Source organism: Oncorhynchus gorbuscha, linkage group LG19, assembly GCF_021184085.1.
Source record: "Oncorhynchus gorbuscha isolate QuinsamMale2020 ecotype Even-year linkage group LG19, OgorEven_v1.0, whole genome shotgun sequence".
Lineage (NCBI taxonomy): Eukaryota > Metazoa > Chordata > Actinopteri > Salmoniformes > Salmonidae > Oncorhynchus > Oncorhynchus gorbuscha.
This window is the reverse complement of record NC_060191.1, coordinates 36,016,611-36,034,789: the sequence shown is the minus strand read 5'-3', so window position 1 is coordinate 36,034,789 and position 18,179 is coordinate 36,016,611. Positions and strand designations below refer to the sequence as shown.

General features: G+C 48.9%; 1 protein-coding gene across 5 annotated transcripts in view; it reads left to right on the top strand.

Moving 5' to 3' along the window:
- Positions 1 to 18,179, top strand: part of LOC124006179 (Down syndrome cell adhesion molecule-like protein 1 homolog) — a 206,560-nt gene that overhangs the window by 5,274 nt on the left and 183,107 nt on the right. For all 5 annotated transcript variants that reach the window (XR_006833741.1, XM_046316016.1, XM_046316014.1 and 2 more), the window contains exons 2-3: positions 6,586 to 6,906; positions 15,857 to 16,003. Coding sequence is in view for 4 of the 5 variants with exons in the window: in XM_046316016.1 (XP_046171972.1) it covers positions 6,586 to 6,906; positions 15,857 to 16,003 (468 nt within the window). In the remaining variant the exon portion in view is untranslated. The remainder of the gene's footprint in view (positions 1 to 6,585; positions 6,907 to 15,856; positions 16,004 to 18,179) is intronic.

Genomic DNA, 18,179 nt, shown 5'->3' with positions numbered 1-18,179 from the left:
TTTATTGACCTGTGTGCATGGGATGGTATGAATCTCAGAGACGATTGTGTGTGTGTGTGTGTGTTTGTGGATGAGACAGAAAGAGCTGCATTATGCATAGCCGTTCACCATAGGCAATATCCCTGTCTCAGTGGCATACATATTCATACGCCATTTTCATACTGCCTGCAAAAGGGGGGGGGGGGATATGCAGATGTGTGTTTGGAGGGAGTAGAGGTTTGAGTCAAATGTGTCACAGCAACAGAACAAGAGCAGGAGACAGAGTGAAGAGGCTTCACCCAAAAGGAGCGGTGTTTTAGGTAACTCACCCAAATCACAATGACCTTCTCCCGTTGTAATCAACGCATTCAGGCTTGAAGAAGGAAAGGGAAAATATGCTTCCAAAATGGATGAGTGCGCCAAGCTCCCTCCCTTGCTCCTCTCCTCCTCTGCTCCCTTCCTGCCCATGCCAGGGAAAAGGGCGGGCAGCCTGAGGGCATGGAAGAACTGAGACTTACACGTTGGGGTAGACGTCTCAGAACAAAGAAAGGGAGAATTTGGGTTATTTCAGTCCTCTCTCCTCTCCTTATTTCCACCATTACTCCTTGTTGAATTGGGTAAAGACTGGCCCCTTGCTCAAATCCTCAGACCCCAAAGCCCTGCGTGGGATCCTTATGTCCCCTTTTAATCCAAATCCCAAATCTAGCCCTCTAATCTAATCAAATTTATTTATATAGCCCTTCTTACATCAGCTGATATATCAAAGTGCTGTACAGAAACCCAGCCTAAAACCCCAAACAGCAAGCAATGCAGGTGTAGAAGCACGGTGGCTAGGAAAACTCCCTAGAAAGGCCAGAACCTAGGAAGAAACCTAGAGAGGAACCAGGCTATGAAGGGTGGCCAGTCCTCTTCTGGCTGTGCCGGGTGGAGATTGTAACAGAACATGGCCAAGATGTTGAAATGTGAACATAGTGAATGAGTCAGGGTTCCATAGCCGCAGGCAGAACAGTTGAAACTGGAGCAGCAGCACGGCCAGGTGGACTGGGGACAACAAGGAGTCATCATGCCAGGTAGTCCTGAGTCATGGTCCTAGGTGTCAGGTCCTCCGAGAGAGAGAAAGAAAGAAAGAGAGAAAGAAAGAAAGAAAGAAAGAAAGAGAATTAGAGAGAGCATACTTAAATTCACACAGGACACCGGATAAGACAGGAGAAATACTCCAGATATAACAGACTGACTCTAGCCCCCCGACACATAAACTACTACAGCATAAATACTGGAGGCTGAGACAGGAGGGGTCAGGAAACACTGTGGCCCCATCCGATGATACCCCCAGACAGGGCCAAACAGGCAGGATATAACCCCACCCACTTTGCCAAAGCACAGCCTTCACACCACTAGAGGGATATCTTCAACCACCAACTTACCATCCTGAGACAAGGCCGAGTATAGCCCACAACGATCTCCGCCATGGCACAACCCATGGGGGGGCGCCAACCCAGACAGGAAGACCACGTCAGTGACTCAACCCTCTCAAGTGACGCACCCCTCCTAGGGACGGCATGGAAGAGCACCAGTAAGCCAGTGACTCAGCCCCTGTAATAGGGCTATAGGCAGAGAACCCCAGTGGAGAGAGGGGAACCGGCCAGGCAGAGACAGCAAGGGAGATCCGTCGCTCCAGTGCCTTTCCATTCACCTTCACCCTCCTGGGCTCCTAGACTACACTCAATCATAGGACCCACTGAAGAGATGAGTCTTCAGTAAAGACTTAAAGGTTGAGACCGAGTCTGCGTCTCTCACACGGGTCGGCAAACCATTCCATAAAAATGGAGCTCTATAGGAGAAAGCCCTGCCTCCGGCTGTTTGCTTAGAAAGTTCTACCGCTGTCCCCAGGCATGTCTTGACTTCCTCCTGGTGAAGGCAACATTGTATCGTCTCATGTAGCCCTCTGGAAGGTTTTAGTGGATTTTCTGCCATCTTGTTTACATTCATCCATCTCTCAGGGGCTTGATTTGGGATTGGGCACTGGGCTTCTATATCCACTTTTGGGTTGGGGTGTTTTTTTCTTCTCTTTCTTTGGTCTCTCTCTTCTTTCTAATGGTTGTGTTGACAGCCCCTGTTAGTCTGTGGCGGGACGTTGTCCTGCCCCCCCAGACCACGAATGGCGGATTATATACATGGCCATCTTTATTATGGGCCTTTCTGCTGCAGGCCACAATCTGTGCTGCATGATGGGAGTTCAGTCCACCACTGTACTGCCCTCTCTGTGTTGTACCGTGCTCAAGTGACTGACCTGGATTCACCAATAGGACAGCTGCACAAGAGCCGCCTCAGCCAATGTCGCCTGTTTGCTTTCTTTCCCCTTTAGTTCAATGTGGGCATGCCTTCGATTTGTTTTGATGTCACTCCGTGGGCGCCATTTTTTATGATATCACAGTATGGCTTCGGTGTTGTTCAGCTGTGGAATGTCTTTCGTTTTTTAAACAAGATTACAGGGATGCTCAAGGATGATTCAAGGATTCATTTCTTAACAATTTTTCAGATATGTTGTATATTTTGTGCAAATATACATGTAGCTTAGTGGTTAAGAGCTTTGAGCCAGTAAACAAATGCTCGCTGGTTCGAATCCCCCAGCTGACTAGGTGAAAAATCTGTCAATATGCCCATGAGCAAGGCGCTTATCCTTAATTGCTCTGGATAAGAGTGTCTGCTAAATGACTCAAATGTAAATGTGAGACTGAAAAGCCAGTGTGGCCCTGTCCATGGTGCTGAAATGGTCTGTCTCTCAGAACATGAGCAGATAGTTGTGTTTTTATATGGCACATGATACAGGATATATTGCACTCAACCTAAATTACACCTTTTAGACACAGAGGAACTGCTCCATTTTGGATAGGAGAGGGACCTCACATACACATTCACACACACATGCACTTATGTGCACACAGGCACGTGTACACACTCACACTGTAACCTCTCCTCACTCCCCTCATCACTGACCCCCCCCCCCTCCCCCTTAACCCTTCCCTGGCCCTGATCTAACCCAGCCACACATATACACACGCCAGGGGAGTGGGAAAGAGGCCCTCCACGGTGGTGCGATTACCAGGGCGGAGAGACTGTGTGTGTGTTAAATGTGAAAGGAGATTATATGGATTTAACTCTCTGCGTCTGGAATACAAATTCAAATCACATAACATAACCTGCCATGTACTGGATGACTATGAGAGAGAGAGAGAGAGAGAGAGAATGGTGGGGAGAGAAAAAGAGGGAGAGATAAAATGTAGAGATAAAATGGGGAGAGAAAAAGAGGGAGAGGTAAAATGGAGAGTGAGAGAAAAAGAGGGAGAGGTAAAATGTATGGAGAGAGGAGAGAGAGAGAGAGAGAGAGAGAGAGAGAGAGAGAGAGAGAGAGAGAGAGAGAGAGAGAGAGAGAGAGAGAGAGAGAGAGAGAATTGGGGAGAGAAAAAGAGGAAGATGTAAAATCTATGGAGAGTGAGGAAGAGAGAGAATACATATGTTGACGCAGAGGAGAGGAAGAAGAGAAGTGGGAGAGGGATGAATGAATCGAGAGATTGAGGGGAGAGACAGAGCCACCCTTACCTAGTGAGGGCTTTAGCCCTATCTCAACCATTAAATACTCTGCAATCAATTGTATCATGTTCTTCATTCTGTATTTGCTGTACCAAAGAGATCAATTAGGGGAATGTCTGTTAATATTTACACTATATATGCAAAAGTATGTGGACACCTCTTCAAATTCGTGGATTCAGTTATTTTAGCCATACCCATTGCTGACAGGTGTATAACAATCAAGCACACAGCCATGCAATCTCCATAGACAAACACTGGCAGTAGAATGGCCTTACTGAAGAGCTCAGTGACTTTTAACGTGCACCGTCATAGGATGCCACCTTTCCAACAAGTCAGTTTGTAAAATGTCCGCCCTACAAGAGCTGCCCCGGTCAACTGTAAGTGCTGTTATTGTGAAGTAGAAACATCTAGGAGCAACAATGGCTCAGCTGCAAAGTGGTAGGCCGCCCAAGCTCACAGAACGGGAAGGCCATGTGCAGAAGCGTGTAGCGTGTAAAAATTGTCTGTCCTCAGTTGCAATACTAACTACCGAGTTCCAAACTACCCCTGAAAGCAACGTCAGCACAAAAACTGTTCTTTGGGAGCGTCAGGAAATGGGTTGTCATTTCCGCACACCAGCCTAAGATCACCATGCACAATACCAAGCGTCAGCTGGAGTGGTGTAAAGCTCGCAGCCATCGGACTCTGGAGCAGTGGAAACTCGATCTCTGCAGTTATGCTTCACCATCTGGCAGTCTGACGGACGAATCTGGGTTTGGTGGGTTTGGCAGGAGAACGCTACCTTCCCCAATGAATAGTGCCCAACTGTAAAGCTTGGTGGAGCAGGAATAATGGTCTGGGGCTGTATTTCATGGTTCGGCCTAGGACCATTAGTTCCTGTGAAGGGAAATCTTAACGCTACAGCATACAATTACATTCTAGACGATTCTGTGCTTCCAACTTTGTGGCAACAGTTTGGTCAAAGGCCCTTTCCTTTTTCAGCATGACAATGCCCCCGTGCACAAAGCGAGGTCCATACAGAAATGGTTTGTTGAGATGGGTGAGGAAGAACTTGACTGGCCTGAACAGAACCCTGACCTGATCCCCATCTTTGGGATGAATTGAAACGCCGACTGCGAGCCAGGCCTAATCGCCCAACATCAGTGCCCTTGACTTCTCTAATGCTCTAGCGGCTGAATGGAAACAAGTCCTCGTAGCAATGTTCCAACATCTAGTGGAAAGCCTTCCCAGAAGAGAATGCCGTTACGGCAGCAAAGGTGGGGGGACCAACTCCATATTAATGCCCATGATTTTGGAATTTTGGAGCAGGTGTCCACATACTTTGGATCATGTCGTGTATGACGTGATGCTGTACACTCCATTCTAAGAGAACCTCTCCACAAATAAAATAAAACCCAACAGCGTCTATATTGGTCCGCTGACTAGCAATAAGACTCAGTGGGGTTGCGAGCGTCCCAAAGCCTTGACCCTACTCCTTTAAAAAGCCCCTGGCAGACACACACCGGCACAGACAGTTGGCAGACCCCTGTTTCCTGTGCCAAGGTCACTGCTGGAGTGTGGGTCATGTAGTGTATATAGGAAGGCCAGTAAAGAGACTCGGCTTAACTGAAAATGAATGAAACACTGAAATGAATCTGATCTGAAACATTTGAATTATGACAAATGATGCATTTAAGCCCTTTAATTTTTTTTTCTCCCCTCATAGCTGTTTTAATGATTTTCCTCATGCTAATTTGGTTCGACATCAATGCACAGGGCTGGCTGTAGGTTATCTGCTGTGCTGTCGAGCCCTCCTAAATCTACCTTGATGAGGCGTCGAGCCGCCACCTCCATTCACGGCCATTCGTCCCGCGTCATTCAGAGTGAAACAGACAGGGCTAATCCGGCCATTGTTGACACAAACCAGGGAAGAGGATTAATTATAGATCATTGATTCAGAAGAAATGATCTGGCTCTCACTCCTCCTGTCTCCTGTTGGCCCGGGGCCAAGCTGAGCTCAGCACATCTATCCCAACGCTAAAAAGACGTCTAGTTGCCTCCCAGGAGACATTGATGGGGGGGCATCCCCCTAAGACGACTTCTGGGACAACGGCACTTCATTGAAGCAGCGTGTGAAAGCCATAGTGGTTGCAAAGAAGCCCTCCCTCCAGGGTTGTGGTTGGAGATATACTGAAGGATTCTTTCTCAGTGACGATATAGTCTTGAGTTGGGTTTAACTGGCAGACTAGGTATGTTCTAACGACCTCATGGGGTTTTGGATTTGTGGGCACGGTATTCCGACATGGGGGGGGGGGGGGGTCTGGGGGTGCATGACCCCTTTCCCCTCCAATCAGATGCAAGTCCAATGAGGGGTTCTCGTTAGGCATATCTTAGACTACAGACCTGACGATAACGCATTATTGAGGATAGATCTGTGCTGTTTTTTTGGCTGCCAGGTCGCTTGTTTCGATTAAGGCGGATCAGAGAGGCGCACTTGAGACTCAAACACGTGCGTGCGACTAACATGTTACATGATCAAAGTCGGTGCCCGGGTTGATTTAAGCTATTGTACAGACCAACTTACCAAACAAGTAGAACGTGTTCATCTGCTCATAGCAGAGCTTCCCCCTGTGTCCTGGCTTACCTCTTATCATAACAGACTTACATGTAGCTGGAAATAAATAATGAATATATTACGTCAGGTCATTTGCCTAATGGGGGAATAGTAATTGATTCTATTTTTGGGATCTGCTGTGCTGACCTGATGGAAATCTCTAGAAGATAACCCAGTTTGCAGATTGGCAGGTAGCTACCCACACATTGGCTGTGTGTATATGTGTGTGGGAGGATATGTGTGTTTATATGTGTGTGGGAGGATATGGGTGTGTGTGTGTCTGTGTGTGTGTGTCCCAACCCTACCCTATCTCTTCTCCCCATCAGAGTGTGGATGTGGTCTGGATGCGGCTTTTCTTTGTGTGTGTGTGTGTGTGTGTGTGTGCGTACTATCCTGACCATGTCTCTCTCCCCCCATCACAGTGAACAGTGAGGATGTGGTCTCGACGCGGCTGTACTTTGTAAACGCCTCCCTGCAGCGGGTGACCTTCTCCAGCTCGGTCGGGGTGTCCCTGCCCTGCCCCGCGGGCGGCGCACCCCATGCCGTCCTGCGCTGGTACCTGTCCACCGGCGATGACATCTACGACGTGCCCCACATCCGCCACGTGCACGCCAACGGCACCCTCCAGCTCTACCCTTTCTCGCCATCCGCCTTCAACAGCTACATCCATGACAACGAATACTTCTGCACCGCAGAGAACCAGGCCGGCAAGATCCGCAGCCCCAGCATCCACGTCAAAGCAGGTCAGACTCAGATTGAACACAGGCAGCCTTTTCTGGTGGAGCCTTAGACAGACGTACAGACATACACTCTTCTGGAGCAGCCTTAGACAGACAGACGTACAGACATACACTCTTCTGGGGCAGCCTTAGACAGACAGACGTACAGACATACACTCTTCTGGGGCAGCCTTAGACAGACAGACGTACAGACATACACTCTTCTGGGGCAGCCTTAGACAGACAGACGTACAGACATACACTCTTCTGGGGCAGCCTTAGACAGACAGACGTACAGACATACACTCTTCTGGGGCAGCCTTAGACAGACAGACGTACAGACATACACTCTTCTGGGGCAGCCTTAGACAGACAGACGTACAGACATACACTCTTCTGGGGCAGCCTTAGACAGACAGACGTACAGACATACACTCTTCTGGGGCAGCCTTAGACAGACAGACGTACAGACATACACTCTTCTGGGGCAGCCTTAGACAGACAGACGTACAGACATACACTCTTCTGGGGCAGCCTTAGAGAGACAGACGTACAGACATACACTCTTCTGGGGCAGCCTTAGACAGGACACGCATAGGTTCTACAGGTGAAGCTGTGTCTCTAACTAAACAGTGTCCCGGGGCCAAACGGAAACACAGTGTCTTCACAAAGAATGATTGGCGGCTATGCATGAAGACAGGCTGCAAGAAAGAGGTTTAGCAACACAAAGAAAATGTAGTGCCTCAAATACTTTCTCATGCGATTTGATGCTGTGCACTCAGCTCCATTCTAAGAGAACCCCCCCCCCCCTCTCTCTCAAACACAGTGAAGACACCTGAACAACAAAAAACATCTGTAACAAACGGTAAACCACACGACATCCATATTGGTCCTCTCACTAACAATAAGACTCGGTGGGGGGGGCGAGCGTCCCAAAGCCTTGACCCTGCGCCTTTAAAAATCCCCTGGCAGCCACACACACACTGGCACAGACAGTTGGCTGAGTGACCTCTGTGCCCTGTACCAAGGTCACTGCTGGAGTGTGGGGCTGGCCAAACTGCAATGGGGGAGTTCACACACAAGCAGGCTTTGGGATGCAGACTCACACACACACACACACACCAGCCTGTGCCCTGCTTATGCCAGCAGGCCTCCTGTCTCCCAGTCTCACCATCTGTCCATGGACTGGAAAGTCCCCCAACTACACACACACACACACACACACACACACACACACACACACACACACACACACACACACACACACACACACACACACACACACACACACACACACACACACAGCATTTTTGTAAAGCTGGCTGTTCTGGGTAGCTGTGCCAGGTCTTTGTCGGGGTGTTTACTGTAGCTGGAAAGGGAATGAGTTTAAACACGAGAGGGATTGAACAGAGTTGAACAGAGAGAAGAAATATTGTTGGTGTTTTAGGTCACGTTCAGCAACACGTTCAATGAAAATCTGCATCTTCATAATCGTAACGGCCCCCTTAAAAGATGTGGACGATAAAAAACGAATCCAGCAGCGATTCCCGTTGTTAACAGTCAGTTGGCCAATGGACGATGGCTACAGACGACACCTACTCCACCATACCCATTATAGCATTTCTGTCCAGAGGACCCTTGTCCCATCAGCTGTACAGTTTCCAACCAGCATCTGTGTGGGGAGACCTTCCCTAAAAAATAATTACCCCAATTAATCAATTAAATGCTGAGTCTGTAAAAAACTACCATCCCCCACACCCACACCCAACTCTGCAGCCCCTCAACTCCAGCTCTCAGGACTGGCCTGTGTATTGCCCCCCTGCGTATTGCCCCACACTTTCACAGAACGCACACACAGACACACAAATTCACATACACATTCTGCGGTTACCATGGGCGACAGGCAGGGCGTGAGAGGCAGGGTGTGGCGCGTCCCGCCTCAGGTGTCCGTCGGAGACTGATGACAGTTGACAGCTCGCGGTGTGACACCCTCCCTCCTTTCATCTCTTCAACCCCCCCCCACCCCCTCTGATTCTCCCTCCCTCCCATGCATGCTGATTCCGTGCCAACAATAGCACTGGCACCTGGGTGGATCCCTGTACATTTACGAAAATCACTGCTTGCTTTCTTTCTCTCCCTCTGTTATCGTCAAAGCCTCTATTCCTTGTTAAACCCATTCTCACACGTTTTCATCCTCTGCATTTGACGGACATTTTGTAAATCACCTGCCGGTGTTCTAATGACATTGAAGATGTTTCCATTGGCTCTCATAGGAAGCCTTCCCATCCGTCTCTAGTTCTTGCCATCCTCCTCTCCTTCATTGTCAACATTTGTCGCCCTTCTGCTTTCCATCCTACGCCCGTCCCCCGCCGTTGTCCTCTCCTCACCCCATGAACAGTGAATAGACTGTGAATAACATCGAAAAGCAGGTTTAGCCATCATATGTGCGTGATGGTTGACATTGATAAGCGTCATTAACCAGGGTTTTCCCGTCCAACCTTTTTACGCGAAATCAAGTCCACGTCGGCATAAAAAATATTTAAAAAATGTCATGACAGGTCTGATGTAAATGGCGAATGTCGAAAGCCAGAAATCTTGCTTGTTTGTAGGTGACCAAATAATTATTTTCCACCATAATTTGCAAATAAATTCATTAAAAATCCTACAATGTGATTTTCTGTATTTTGTCCCCTAATTTTGTCTGTCATAGTTGAAGTGTACCTATGATGAAAATTATAGGCCTCTCTTGTAACGGTTCTCGTGGAGAAGGAGAGTCGGACCAAAATGCAGCGTGATGATGATTCATGATATATTTTAATGAAGGAAAAAACTATACATGCAGAAACTACAAAATAATGAAATGTGAAAACCGAAACAGCCCTATCTGGTGCAAACAATAAAGACAGGAAAAATCACCCACCAACACACAGTTAAATCAAGTCTACCTAAATATGGTTCCCGATCAGAGACAACGAGAATCACCTGACTCTGATTGAGAACCGCCTCAGGCAGCCATAGACTATGCTAGACAACCCTACTCAACCACAATCCCAATACCTACTAAACCCCAATACAAAAACACACCACAAAATAAACCCATGTCACACCCTGGCCTGACCAAATAAATAAAGAAAACACAAAATACTAAGACCAAGGCGTGACAGAACCCCCCCCCCCCCCCCCCCCCAAGGTGCGGACTCCCGGTCGCACACCTAAACCCATAGGGGAGGGTCCGGGTGGGCATCTGTCCACGGTGGCGGTTCCGGCTCGGGACGTGGACCCCACTCCAACCAAGTCTTAGTCCCCCTGTAACGCGTCCTTTGATTGGCGACCCTCGCTGCCGACCTTGGCCTAATAACCCTCACCAAGGACCCCATTGGACTGAGGGGCAGCTCGGGACTGAGGGGCAGCTCGGGACTGAGGGGCAGCTCGGGACTGAGGTGGAAGCTCGGGACTGAGGTGGAAGCTCGGGACTGAGGTGGAAGCTCGGGACTGAGGTGGAAGCTCGGGACTGAGGGGAAGCTCGGGATTGAGGGGAAGCTCGGCACTGAGGGGAAGCTCGGCACTGAGGGGAAGCTCGGCACTGAGGGGAAGCTCGGCACTGAGGGGAAGCTCGGCACTGAGGGGAAGCTCAGCACTGAGAGGAAGCCCAGTACTGAGGGGAAGCCCAGTACTGAGAGGAAGCTCAGGCAGGTAGTTGGATCCGGCAGATCCTGGCTGACTGGCGGATCTAGAAGAGTCTGGCTGACTGGCAGATCTGGAAGAGTCTGGTTGACTGGCAGGTCTGGAAGAGTCTGGCTGACTGGCAGATCTGGAAGAGTCTGGCTGACTGGCAGCTCAGGCTGCTCCATGCAGGCTGGCGGCTCAGGCTGCTCCATGCAGGCTGGCCGCTCAGGCTGCTCCATGCAGGCTGGCAGCTCTGGCTGCTCCATGCAGGCTGGCAGCTCTGGCTGCGCTGAACAGGCAGGAGACTCCAGCAGCACTGTAGAGGAGGAAGGCTCTGGCTGCGCTAAACAGGCGGGAGACTCCGGCAGCGCAGGGGAGGAGGAAAGCGCTGGCTGCGCTGAACAGGCGAGGCGCACTGAAGGCCTGGTGCGTGGTGCTGGAACTGGTGGTACTGGACCGAGGACACACACAGGAAGCCTGGTGTAGGGAGCTGCCACCGGAGGACTGGTGTGTGAAGGTGGCACAGGATGGACCGGACCGTGAAGGTGTACTGGAGAGCCTGAGAGCAGGGCTGGTACAGGACGTGCAAGGCTAGGTAGGTACACAGGAGGCCTAGTGCGTGAGGCTGGCACAATTTTCACCAGCCGACTAACACGCACCTTAGGACGAGTATGGAGCGCTGACCCAGGTGCCATCAAATCCCCGACACGCTCCGTCGGACGAATATCGTACCTAAAGCACCAAACTAGCAACTCCCTCATTACTCTCTCCTCCAATTTCCCCATTAACTCCTTCACAGTCTCTGCTTCGCTCACCTCTAACACCGGCTCTGGTTCTGGTCCCCTCCTTGGCTCCTCACGATAAACAGGGAGAGTTGGCTCAGGTCTGACTCCTGACTCTGCCACACTCTCCCTGAGCCCCCTCCCAATACATTTTTGGGGCTGACTCTCGGGCTTCCGTCCGCGCCGCCATGCCTGCTTCGCCAACTCCATTCTCCGATAACCTACTTCGCACTGCTCCAGCGAATCCCAGGCGGGCTCCGGCACTCTCTCTGGGTCGACCGCCTACCTGTCTATTTCCTCCCAAGTAGTGTAGTCCCGATATTGTTGCTCCTGCTGCCGCTGTTGCTTCTCCTCATACCAGCGCCTCTCAGCTCTCGTCGCCTCCAGTTCTTCTTTGGGGCGGAGATATTCTCCAGGCTGATCCCAGGGTCCTTCTCCGAACAATTCATCCTCCCATGTCCGTTCCTCCTTTCGCTGCTTCTGCTGTCGCTGCCTGTTGACACGCCACTTGGTCCAGTTGTGGTGGGTGATTCTGTAACGGTTCTCTTGTGGAGAAGGAGAGTCGGACCAAAATGCAGCGTGATGATGATTCATTATATATTTTAATGAAGGAAAAAACTATACATGCAGAAACTACAAAATAATGAAATGTGAAAACCCGAAACAGCCCTATCTGTTGCAAACACATAGACAGGAACAATCACCCACCAACACACAGTGAAACCCAGGGTACCTAAATATGGTTCCCGATCAGAGACAACGAGAATCACCTGACTCTGATTGAGAACCGCCTCAGGCAGCCATAGACTATGCTAGACAACCCTACTCAACCACAATCCCAATACCTACTAAACCCCAATACAAAAACACACCACAAAATAAACCCATGTCACACCCTGGCCTGACCAAATAAATAAAGAAAACACAAAATACTAAGACCAGGGCGTGACATCTCTCATCTTTTTAAGTGGGAGAACCTGCACAATTGGTGGCTGACTAAATACTTGTTTTCCCCACTGTACAAATAAAATATTTGATAAAATATTGAATTTGGATTTTACTACTATAGCCCATAGAAATGCATTGAATAACACACAAAAAATTGCACAAAAGACAGTAGAAAAATAAATCATAAGGAAAAAGTTTTTGAAGTGTCTGTCCTTATATCTAGGAGATAAGAAAGATCAGGAAATATTGTTGTTTTTTGGACACAATTGTATTGAACCCTTTATTGTTGGCACAAAACTACCTCTACACTTCCAATCATTTGTATGGGTTACCTTCAGACGAGTCCCATGACACTTGTGGGGGTCATAGAGCAAAACGGAGCACACCATCCTGTCCTTGAGAGTCTCCCCTTTCCTCAGTGGGGTCATATTAGTAGCCCAAATGGTTCGGACGGTACAGATGTTTTCTCCTGTTCTGACAAACAGCTCCGCCACTTCCCACCGCAGATGCAGATGCAGAAGGTCCGACATAGGTGGATGTGGTGGATTGAGACGCAGCCCAAGCGTGAACTGACGGAACTTGACAGAGATTGTAATATTACGTTAATTAGATTGACTGTTAAGGACTATTTCACATTTCTTTTCTTTTTTCCGGAACATGGGAATTTTTCCACCAATTGGTCTAATTGACTGAAGCACATCTCTGGTGGAAAAATGTGCATATTTCATGCAGATTATTAGAGTATTCACATTCAAATCTGTCACCAGTTGGACGGGAATCTAGCTATTGGCTGTGATGCTACACTGAATAGATATTGGACCTAGACTGAGTTTCTGACCTGGTCTCAAAGCTCAGTCCGAATTAACTACAGCTGAGCGCTCCACTCTTGAGACCAAGCTTCTCCTTCCACCTATCAGTGGCCACCAGGGGAGAGAGACCAGATAAATCAAGCCATTCCACAGTGACCGAAAATAAAGGAGAAAAATAAAGTCAGTCTACAGAATTGGGACGTGGTAGCCACTGCTGTAGAGCAGGTCAATCATTTTGGAGTGCATTACAGGTAGACTCTGTCTGGTACCAGTGACTGCCTGCCTGCAGTTTGGAGCCTATTCAAGTCCTGGTCTGTGTGCCCATTGAGATCACGTGATGATGGAGCACCTCTCATTTGGTCTCAAGCTGCCTGCTCACCCCTGTCAAACGCCTGTTGTCCTCCCCCACACACACGCGCGCGTGCGCACACACACACACCAGAGATGACTCTACTGTAGGACTTTTTATTCGTTTTTTTGCCTGACAGTCCGAGTAACCGTCAATGTCTGGTAGTGTAGTAGTAGTGTAATCGACGCTAGGCCTGTGGCTGTATCCTATGTCCTACGCTTTTTGTCACACAGAGCCAAAGTTGCACACACTATTGAGGCCTAGAGTGAACTGGGGTCAGCTGTTCAGTGAGCTCACCTCAGCTCCCCTTTTTCCAACAACACAAACACACCGTGTTTAGACTGAGGGCTGAGCACAGTGGACCTGGGAGAGCAGGCTCACTGGCCGCCCTGTACGATCCTGGGGCCCTCCTTTGTAGCTCTGGTTTCGGTAGCTCTTCTGCCACAGAAGGAACCTGCTAGCAAAGGGTTGTTTATTCCCATCCATTAACGAGTACAACACAGTACATCCCTTCAGTTTCCCGTTCACTTGATTCTGTTCCTTCTCTCTCTGTGCTGCTCGCTTCATGAATAAGTAAATAGTGTATTTGGTTTCCCTGTAGTTAATTATTTAGGCGGCGGTGATACAGGCCTCTCCTCCCAGTGCGCGGAGAGCGCCAGGCCCGTGTTTTTGCCCGTTCCTAGGCAACCGGGGTGCATAGAGTCAGGCATCAGTAAAGTCCTAACGACGGCGCGCATGTGAGAGGGGATCAACACTGGGCTACCATTTTGCATGCACTTGCCAGGGCTTGATGAAACAAATGTGGCATATTCTGCGCCTCTCACCTCGAAACATGTGCAATAGCACTGTGCTACCACAGTTGTTAGCCTACTTCTGGTTTAAGCCCTTTTGTCGTGTATGTAAGTGCGACGAATCAGCGATGTTTGCTGTCCCGTTGTTTTGGCTTTAAACAGTCTCGTAGAGGCTCGGTGCTCATAGGGCAATGTAGCTCTGCGTGATGAGATGCAGGTTCTATCAAGGAGTAAATAAATGATTGAACGTATTGGCTTGGCTGCGAAAGGGGCTGCTTAATCGATTATGCCCATTGACCCGGAGATGGTCTGCTGTGATAAGAAACGGGGACATTTAAATGAGGAATTGGAATGAAGACCTGATTGGAATGATTTGGCCTTTCTTCGATTTGTTACAAATGAGGCTTCGCAATACATTAGGCCACAGTGCAGAGGCCAAATAGGCGTAGGGCTTGGCTACGGTAGCTCAACGCGCGTCTTGTGGTCACATTACGTTTGGGGTAGGCCCACACCACAACGTTAAGGTTAACGACTTCACTATTCCGACAAGGACATTGGCTCTGGTTTCAGTGGGTGACACTGGCGGCTGGCATTAAGCATTATTAATGACCAAGGAAATTCAGCTCCAGGCTAGGCGTTAATTATATCGCTAGTGAACTTGGAGAGAGAGAGAGTACAGGCAGGCAGGGTGTGCGTGTGTATGTGCGTGTGTGTGTGTGTGTGTGTGTTGTCGACTTCACGTGGTTAAACCATTACTCCCATGATTGGTATGAGAGAAGCCTCATAGAATTAGCTGTGGTTAGATTGCAGGGCCACATATTCCCCCCCCCCCCCACGTTGTTTTCCAGCTGATTTTGGTCTACATTTAATCGCGTTTGCATCGACATGTTTGAGATGACTAACGCCCATGCTTTCGTCTTCTGTTAGTCTAGCTAATACATGTTGATATTACACTGTTATTATGCTTGAAATACAATTTCATTTCAGTCACACCAGCTATCGTCTTGTCATGTTGCTGTATAGGCCCATTTCAATCCAATCCACACTGATACCCTTGGTGTTGCCATTTTGTCATTTGTCTACACATATCGGTGTGATGTCCAGGGTACGGTGTGTCAAGTGCAGAGGGCACCCCATTTGCGACTGCCCGCACCCAGCCATTCGTCGCTGCCTTTTAGAGTTGCATGGGTTTTTTCTTTAAAAATGTAATCGCCATTCGCACCAGATCCTTCTCAATGCAACTGGGTGTCACTTCTTTCTACAATCAGTTTCTCCTTTGCATTGCAGGATTAAAGCGGAAACAACATTGGCTTGATGTTGTTTAACCGTCCACCAACCAAATTTACTCTCGGTGTCTCTCGGTGAATTACAGTTTCAGGAACAATGTCAGTTCTTTGTATATCAGGAAAAAGAGGTCATTGCTTTCATTGAATAATAATGTAGGGTGCAGGTCAGTCATATCTTGCTCTGTGCTTGTATGATAAGCACCGTTAACTTGAACCGGAAGGCTCGTGTTAGCTTCCCGAACTAATGCCCTTGGCTTTAGCTCAACTGACCAACACCGTTTGATGCAGAATAGCCAGGTTTGTTCCCCTCTAACCACCCCTCTCCTCTGTCTCTCCTCTCCAGTGTTCAGGGAGCCCTATACGGTGCGGGTGGCAGACCAGCGCTCCATGCGGGGCAACGTGGCCGTGTTCAAGTGCCTCATTCCCACCGCAGTGCAGGAGTACGTCAGCGTGGTGTCCTGGGAGAAAGACACCGTCTCCATGGTGCCAGGTAGGAGCATGTTTAGATCTGAATATATGGAAATGGGCTAAAAGGCTTGACTGGTTGGCTGGTTTGTTGATTGGTTATATATGAGTACAAAGATGGCAAACCTTTTAATATGTTTGGGCCCAGATCTTGAAAGTACAACTGTTATTTCCCCATTGTGGCATGGACGTCCATCAACACATACGAACACACTTTGAAAGGAAACCTCACAACCAATCACCAATGCATGTGAACGGGATTCTTGACGGATTGGCTGATTGCTTCATTGACTGGCTGATTGATCGGTTGGTTATATGAGAATGAAGATGACAAACGCTTCCGATTGTGGCCCAAAGGATGAAAGAAATACATAGTGAACAGACTCTGGACCGTTGCCACCAACGGGATTGTTGTGTGTGTGTGCAGAAGGGTTTTTGAATGTTGAATATGGGCTCCTTATTTAAATGAATATCATCTCCTGTTTTTTTTCCGGGATATTGCTGGTAAGACCCTCGGACCCCTGTTAAGGTCATTTGGAGGTCGTTAATCAGCACTAATCTGTTTTGTGGTTTTAGTGGCATGTCCCATTTTGCCTAGACCAGAGGGGGGGGAGCGGGTACATTTTCCCCCCAATTATTCAAAATGGAGTGTCATAAAATAGCCTCTCATGGGGTGATCTGTGGCTAGTCACTCATTGCCGTGTTTAATAGCAGTGTGAGGGAGATAAATCCGACAGAGCTGAAGTGTGTGTGTGTGTGTGTGTGTGTGTGTGTGTGTGTGTGTGTGTGTGTGTGTGTGTGTGTGTGTGTGTGTGTGTGTGTGTGTGTGTGTGTGTGTGTGTGTGTGTGTGTGTGTGTGTGTGTGTGTGTGTGTGTGTGTGTGTGTGTGTGTGTGTGTGTGTGCACCTGCATGTGCATGTGTGTGTGGGAAGAGACTGTAATTCAAGGACATTGCCTCATTGTAACTCATTGGATTGATGGAGTGGACCTGTTTACCCATTGATCACATTCAGACCAAAGAAACCAGGCATGACACACAAACTGTGTTTATATTCTGGCTAAGTCACCGTCTTTGTCCTACATTTGGAGGGATGTGCTGTCAATTTTCCTGCATCAGACAAATATCTACGTTCCTATTTGTATCTGTGTTACAACTGCTAACATGCTGGTACAGAATGGGGATGTGTGTGTGTGTGTGTGTGTGTGTGTGTGTGTGTGTGTGTGTGTGTGTGTGTGTGTGTGTGTGTGTGTGTGTGTGTGTGTGTGTGTGTGTGTGTGTGTGTGTGTGTGTGTGTGTGTGTGTGTGTGTGTGTGTTTGTAGCACTGTGTGTAAATGCCCATAGTGTTAAAGGTCGCTCTGCGGCCCGGTAATGAATGGAGGGGAGTCAGATAAGACTGCTCCGGTCAGATGATTCGGGTCGCTCCCCTCGCTCCAGCTCTCACCTTCTGATACTCCCGTTTCATCTCTCTCAATGTCGTGTGCGTGTGCGTGTGCCCGTGCACTTGCGTGTGGCTCTGTCCTTCACACGGGAGCACTCATTGATCCAGGGCAGCCGCGTTTCGTATGTGTGTGAACAGGGCCCGAGGGGAGGTTCCCAGACTGAATCGATACAGCTTGCTGTCGGATTCCCCTCTCCCTCGTCACGGATACCTTGGTGTGGTGAGACCCATCACTCTGTGTGAGTGATGAATGGATGTGTGCTGGATGTGATGGATGTGTGTCTGCCTGCCTATGTGTGTGTGTTTCATTAACATATGTATTAGCTGTCAGGCTTTGTATTTCCTCTAATGATTCAAATATCTGGACATATGGGGACATGCTGGTGTTGGTTTGAGCCGATGGGTGTACTGCCATAGACTATACACCAGTTCACTTCACACCCCCGGCATTAGGGCGAGGTGAATCTCTGCCCCACTGAGCATGGGGGAGGGGCATATCATCCGTGCTGAACTGACTGAGGCACAGAGCAGTGGAAGGCAGTAGACCCTCTGCCCTCCGCAGGGGACTTTGTCCCCACTCTGAAGTCTTCAACTGCTATTTTAGGCAGTAAGATAAAGCTGACGGGATATGGAGGGTCTCTCTCTCTCTCTCTCTCTCTCTCTCTCTCTCTCTCTCTCTCTCTCTCTCTCTCTCTCTCTCTCTCTCTCTCTCTCTCTCTCTCTCTCTCTCTATAAAATGGAAGTAAATAAACTAACTTCAA